This window comes from Coturnix japonica, chromosome 5 (assembly GCF_001577835.2).
Source record: "Coturnix japonica isolate 7356 chromosome 5, Coturnix japonica 2.1, whole genome shotgun sequence".
In the NCBI taxonomy this organism is placed as follows: Eukaryota; Metazoa; Chordata; class Aves; order Galliformes; family Phasianidae; genus Coturnix; species Coturnix japonica.
Genome location: NC_029520.1, coordinates 7,182,099 through 7,189,071, shown reverse-complemented (window position 1 = coordinate 7,189,071; position 6,973 = coordinate 7,182,099). Strand labels below are relative to the sequence as shown.

Here is a 6,973-nt window from a genome sequence, read left to right as displayed (position 1 = left end):
AGCTTAACTCATTGCTCAAAATTAACTTTGTGTTGTGAAATCTTCTATAAAAATTATTAATCTTTCATTAATCCCTATCTAGACTTGTGGTTTTCCATTTAGGACTATGTCATGAAAATAACAGTCATTGAATAGAAAAGCCGAATATAGCAGCTATAAATTTGTATGTCTGGTGTGACTGGTTTCCCAGTACTTGGTAAAGACTGTCATCCCCAGTACTGGATTTTTCCATATCTTATATTCAGTCAACACCACAAACTCAGCTCTCAGGTTGTACTCAAGTACTATTTTAGGAGAGGATTTATGAAATGGTGAGCAGGTATATATGGCTAAAGCCAATACAAATGCCACTTTATCGACATTCATTTAAATGATGAGATCAAACATCTTTTTGTAATTTTAATTAAATAAATTCAAAAATAGCTCTGTAATGTGTAGGTCTCTTGATCTGTTTAAAGTAGCTTATAACTTCAGGTATCCTGAATGGCCATGGAAAATAATTGATACTGGTTGATCACATAATAAAAATAAATATCTGTTAGTTACAAAGTAAACAGGTTTTTGATCTCTGTGTACCATTAAATTGTAGCAATTGCTCATAAAAAGCTACACTGAGAGAGTCATGAAGGTGCTATGCTTTCTTCATGGACACAGAATTGGTACGTGTGCAGTGTTTTTACCATTTGGGAGTACATGTCACTTAGCACTATATGGCAAGTTAGAATGAAAAGACTAGTAATTAAAATTATTATTGTTATTATTATTATTAAGAAAAGAAAATTGCGAAAGCTGTTGACATAATTATTACATTAAACTAAATTACACCGTAATGTGCTTTATCTCTTCTCACGTCTCTCTTACAGCAGATAATAATTCTAAAATATCTATAAGTAAGCAATGTATGTTTGGTTATATTACACATTGTATAAAAATGTCCGTGTTAATGCCTGCCATACAATCACCATTGTTAGTTTCCTTTAGTAGTATTTTGTAGACTTTCTCACTTCCAGTTCCAACACAAGCTCTCCCTGCTCCATCAGCGTCCTCTCCTTCTCCGCTGGTTCTTACTGGGAGGCTTCAGGAGGCTCTCTCTGTATCTCACATTTGTGTGGAAAAGTCGGACCATTTCATGGTCTTTGCTATCCAATACTCTGGGCAGAAAGAGAGAGGATTTCTGTGTCCTGCGTGTTTTAAAGCCCCTTCTGGGTCGTCCTTTCCCATTGACTGAGACGTACCAGAGTCTCTCTGCACTGGCCTTGCGCTTGGTGCTGGCTCCACTGGGTACAGTCCGGTACAGACGGGATGCATAGGTGTTGTAGCCCAGTTCATGAATCCTTTCCACAAACTCACATTCTGTATTATAGTTCTCCTGGAAAGCAAACATGACAATGTTTAAGAAAGACAAGACTATTCAGGTAGTAGCTCGCTCCCTTACCTCTATCAGACTGAACTAAAGTCAAATACAAGACCCTGATGGGTTATAGGCAAAGGGTAGAGCCACGTGTGACCTGAAACAGCCTATGGTTTAATGTAAAGTATGACCCTTTAATTGGTATGTTATTAGTTAGATATACCCAAAATCAGATAATCTAATTTATTGCATTACTTTGAGCTGTGAACAATACGTTTATGAAATCTCTTTATTTCAGCAGCACAAAATGGAAGTCCCTTGCCCACCTGTGTTGCTCCAAAATGCTAGGCTGCTCCATTATCACAGACTATAATGAGAAGTATATGTCCATCCTGACTGCTCACATTGCACAGGATCTGTCAAAAGTTTCCAGCTTTCTCTCAGCTGAGAATAAGGGGAAAGGAGTGTGAAAGCCTGACATGAGGAACGCCTTCCCCCTCTGTGGGAGCAGTTGGAGCAGTGCAGATAGAGGACCTCCCACGCTGTACATCTTCAATTTCTTAAATACAGAACTGCCTCTGCTGCATCTGTGTGATGAAGACCTCAGCATCTTAACATGTGTAAGGCACAGAGGAACTGCTGCCATAGTCTCTGTGGAGGTTTTCCTTAAGAAACGCCCCTCTGGAAGATGTGCAGAGGGCACAGATGGCTGGGCTGGACCAGAAAAACCATAGGGTCCATTGGCAGCATGTCTTTAATGCTGTTCACTCCCCAGAAATTCTGATAGACATTTAACATGATTTTAAAAGACTCCACATGTCTCAGTTGCACAGCCGTAAAACGGAAGTGCCCTTCCCTGCAAGGACAAGGTTTTCATATGCTGTGGTGCTGGAGCCCATGCAACTGCCATATGTAGGTGGATTCCTGTTGCTGTCTCCCTCAGATCTGTCTGCAGGGAGTTTATCACAGAGGATAAACCTTGAGGATTATCACAATCTGCTACAGAACATAAAGGAGTCCTGCAGATTCAACAAGCTCAATTTATTGACACGGGGAAATTTGTGAACCAAGGGATAACTGAGTTATTCCAGTTCCTTTCTGTAGAGGCTCCCTGTCTCATTATCCCTAGACATGTCAGTCTTATTTCAAAAAGAGGGCTTGTGCAGGCTCCGGGCATGATAACGCACATGAAATAGTCAGTCAGCTTTTCTAGGCAAGCAAACATAAGACCTTTCTCCTGAGCTTAGCCTTCCTGCTTTGCTTTTGCTGTGACAAATGCACAAATGGAAGAACCATTTCCTGAACTGTCCCTCCAGCTTTGTAACAGTCTGTCTCAAACATGAGATGGAAAAACAAATTATCTTTTTGGGTTGTACAGGAACTTTTCACAGCTGATATTCTTTGGAATGCAATGGCTAAACAAACTTCAGAATGATGTAATTTTTTCTCACACTTCAGAGAGATGTCCTAGAAAAAAAGTCCTCTCTGGCTTTTCTCCACTCTATGAGAGGGTCTGTTTGCTCAGAATTTGTTCACTCTGATTTTAATTCAGTTAAATTAACCTGGAGGAATACCCTTTTGGAACAAGTAAGAGATAAAGATAAAAAAAGAACTTGAGAATTCTTCCTTTCCTTTCATATCTTTGCGTCTGACTCTGGCTGAGAGAAGAGATCCATTGAAAAATATGCCCATATTTAATGAGAATATTAGCTGGAGGCATAGCATGGCTCAGCCTTAGCTCTGTCACAGCGGATCTAATACTCCCTAATTCTACTTCATATGCACCTTCCTTTGCCAAAACTGTTTGTTGCCTTGTCTTCTGGACCAGCAAAGAACCATCATATTTACACAGAGCCCATTTAACTAACAGGTGTCAAGTGGGGCACATTACAAAATCTGGATTATAAATACTATCAGGATGATGTTCTTGGAAAGGCAGAGTAAAAGACATTAAAGCAAGGAGGTGACTGAGTTGATTGTATTAAGTAGGCTGCATTCATAAGGAAAAGCCTCATGTGTCTTGACGATGTGCTATGTTGTTCAAATCAACAGAATTATGTTGAATGACTATTTTGAGGAAGGAAATTTCACAGAGCTGCATTTCACCCTCCTCAAAACTGCTCTCCTACTGCAGGGTTCTTGGAGAAACTGCACAGTGTGTTTGTTACACAGTTGCAGATCACAGGATTGTCAGAGGTGTAATCAAAGATGCTGGAAGAAATTCAAGTAGATGGATAATGTGCATAGTACCTTCACGGTGGCTAGCACACCTTCACGTGTCCCCGAGTGTAAAGAAGTCTGAGCAGAAGCATTTTATTCACTGAGTGGAAATACTGGCTGGGCTGAAAAGGTAAGACTCCTGTAAATGGCAGCAGAGCTCAGGTATTGTTTCAGAGGTCAGGACAAATGTGAAAGGAGTGCAATAAGGTGTGTATTTTCACCTTTATCTTCTTAAAACTTCCAGCACTCCCTTTCCTTGCTATAGCTCTGCTTTTTTTGCCCGTTAATTCTTTCACTATCCAGCTGCCACGTGTGGAGGAACTCACATCGTAGGCTGGTTTCCTGTAGCTTCTGGATATACTTAATCTGACATTTATATCCCCAGCCAGCAGCCAAGGCAGACTTTGAATACAAATACAGAAGCATTGAGGATAGAGATACGTATCCTGCACTGCAAGGCTGGCCCCAGAGAGTTTATCAGTGTACACCATTGCCCAAGAAATTTGGCCACGTGAAATAGTTTTGCAGAATACACACTTCTGCCTTTGGCTGTAAAGGCAGTTAGTAAGTGTGCAGCTTCTTTCTGCTCCTTAAAAGTGATGTTACTAGTAATGATTCTAGAGAGAAATCTGTTAAGACGGATATATCTTATAGCTATAAACATTCATTTGTAAGAAACTGGTGTTCCCACTGAACTTGCTCTCATCATAGGAAATGACAGACCTATTCCAAAGACTAAACCAAAACTTACTGATGCATAAAGTCTGCCCCTTTTGTTCATGGCCAGGTATCTACCAGAGAACAAGCCCTTGATAGCGACGATCCCGACATCAACAGCAGTTATTTCAAGGATACCTAGAAACAGAAACAAATGAGACTTTTTGTTGCTCCTCATCACATACAATTTGTTGACATACATTTGAATGGCTGCTTAACTGTGGAGTATGATTTAACAGCCATCACTAGCCCACCTCAAAACCATACTGCAACTGTGCTGCAGTATGCAGAACAAGACTCTTATCTGAAGCAATGTAAAACAACAAGGATGTGGGGCTTGTTTGAGGCAAGCTTGACAATAAACCCTCAGATGTCTGATTGAGATTGAACTCTTTCAAAAATGAAAAAGATCCGACACTGAACTAGAGGTTCACTTAATCCTATATGTATATAGAAAAGTTTAAATCCTCTTTAATGCTTAGGAACACAAGAGCTCTTGACTTATTGAAACCCGTCACAAAGCTTTCCATTTCAGGACAAAGCCCTTGCTGGGGTCTCCGGAGGGTAAAACAGCATTTTAGAGCCACATATATAATCATGAAAGGAACTTGTCCTTTGGGAGATTGGTGTAGCTCTCCAGATAAGGACAATGTGACTGCCTGTGCTAAGTTAAAAGGGAGATAATGTTTCGGGCTGTCAAAGATGGGATCTCAAATACTGGAAGGACATCACAGGTGAGGGTGGCACACAACCTGCCAAAGTGCCTACTCCCAATCAAATGTGCCATTACACTGAAGGAGGCACAAATGGCACAGAGGATGGGATGCTGTACTGCCTGCACAGCGTTCTCTGGCTTCAGCCACTCTCGGTTTGCCTGCTGTGGTCCAACATCTCGGTGCTGACTGTGAGAGTCTGGAGGTGAGAGACCGCCCTGGCACACAAACGCATCGCTGCCTGTTGGCAGTGACAGTGCAGAGCCAGGACCCCGTCCCATCTGCAAAGCTGCCTCTTGGCCTGATCACGCCTGTGAGATCTATGATGATTTTGGTACAGCTGTTTTGAATCAGCCACCGGTTCGCCGCTGAAGGATGTCTCCTCCGGGCTTTGATAGCGAGGGGGTTTTCCTCTAGGAAATCGTGGTTTTCCTTTGAGGACTTCAGACAGATCCCTGAGGTCCCTCTATCGCTGTGTGCCATCACCAGCCGGGATTTACGCTTCCTGGGGCGGCGGGGCAGGGCTGTGCCCGCGTGCAGCTGCGGGGGTTCCCGGAGGCAGCGGTGGGCCCCCTCGCCCAATCCCCGCTCCGACACGTCCCGTTTCACCACAGCCGTCGCCGGCACTCAACAGAAGGGGCAGATGTGCTTCGGCCCGAGGGAGACTAACCAGGGAGGGCCGAGGGCTGCATGCAGCCGGGTGAGGCGAAAGCAGATCCGTGGGTCCTAGCCCTCCGAGAGCAGGAGGGTACCTCGGGGCCCCCGGTGACGCGGCGGCGCCGGGCAGGGGAGGAGCAGCTGGAGAGCCCCGTCCCGTCCCGCTCCATCCCCGGCATCGCCCGCATCCTCGCAGCGCAGGACGCAATTGGTCCGAGTGAGGGACCCCCTCCCCGCTCAGCCCCAGCCCGGGGGGAGCGGGCCTGAGAAAGGTGCGCCCGGTACTTACTAAAGACGCTATTTTTCTCCAAGGTGCCGTTGATCTTGCCGCCGGGGTGGATCTGCAGGTGGTACTTGGTGGCACAGTAGAGCTTCCTGCGGCGGGGCGCTCCCCCGAGGTGCTCATAGACGCCGCCGCGCCCCCCCGCATCCCGCGGGGCCCTCGGGGAGGCCGTAGCGGCCGGGATGAGCGGCTCGGGCAGCAGGGCGAGCAGCAGGAGCCAGATCACGAGCATCGTGGCATGGTGGCCGCCGCGCTCAGCCCGCGGGAGAGTGGAGGTTCAGGGCGAGCGGCACCGACCGGGGCTCCCATTAACGGCGTCCGGCTAGCGGCGCGGCGGGGCGGCACGGCGCGCACCGCGTCCAGAGACGAAGCATCGGCAAGTTTTTATCATCGGCCCCGATCTGGCCCTTTTATCTGTCTCAGATTTACTTAAATCAATAGACATCGGCGAAGGCCGCCGAGGAGTCCCAGCTGTTTGCGTGAGATGGAGCTGCAGCGCTCAGCCTTCTCCTTGGGTTTCCAGCTAGGCAGACGGCACGAGAAGCAGGAGGAGGGGGGAGAGAGAGCCCCGCTGAATTTCGGCAGGAGGCTGCGGGGAAATAGCTGACCGACGGAGCATAGAAATAAAAGCGGCTCCCCGCAACAATAGCCCGATCTGCGACCAATTGATACGAAGCAGAGAAGGCAAAAGGTATCGCTCTCGTGTGAACTCCCAGAGTGCAGCGTGGATAAAATTACACAGCATCCCCGCTGCCCCCACGCACACCTCCCCCCCGGAGCGGGGGCTGCCCGCGGCCACCTCCCTACGCTCCTCGCAAAAGCCGCGCAGCCTCCGCAGACCACCGCGCAGCCCCGCGGCCACCGGCGACCTCAGCGGACACCTCGATTAGGCGGTTTTAGGAAAAGCAGGAGCATGAAAAAGCCGGGAGGAGAGCGTCTCGGTGGCTTTCACTCAGGGACTCCCCCCACCTCGCTTTGGTGTTGAAAGCAAATAGCTATCCCTAAATCCACCAACTCCCAGTTAGGAATAAC

The 6,973-nt window shown here is 46.7% G+C and overlaps 1 protein-coding gene across 1 annotated transcript; it reads right to left on the bottom strand.

The window, feature by feature from the left end:
- Positions 1-819: 819 nt before the first annotated feature.
- Positions 820-6,747, bottom strand: FGF3 (fibroblast growth factor 3). Its single transcript, XM_015863705.2, has 3 exons — positions 5,948-6,747; positions 4,323-4,426; positions 820-1,369 (listed from the first exon to the last, which is right to left on the bottom strand). The coding sequence occupies exons 1-3, from the start codon at positions 6,171-6,173 to the stop codon at positions 1,037-1,039; spliced, it is 663 nt and encodes a 220-aa protein (XP_015719191.1). The 5' UTR covers positions 6,174-6,747; the 3' UTR covers positions 820-1,036.
- Positions 6,748-6,973: the final 226 nt, after the last annotated feature.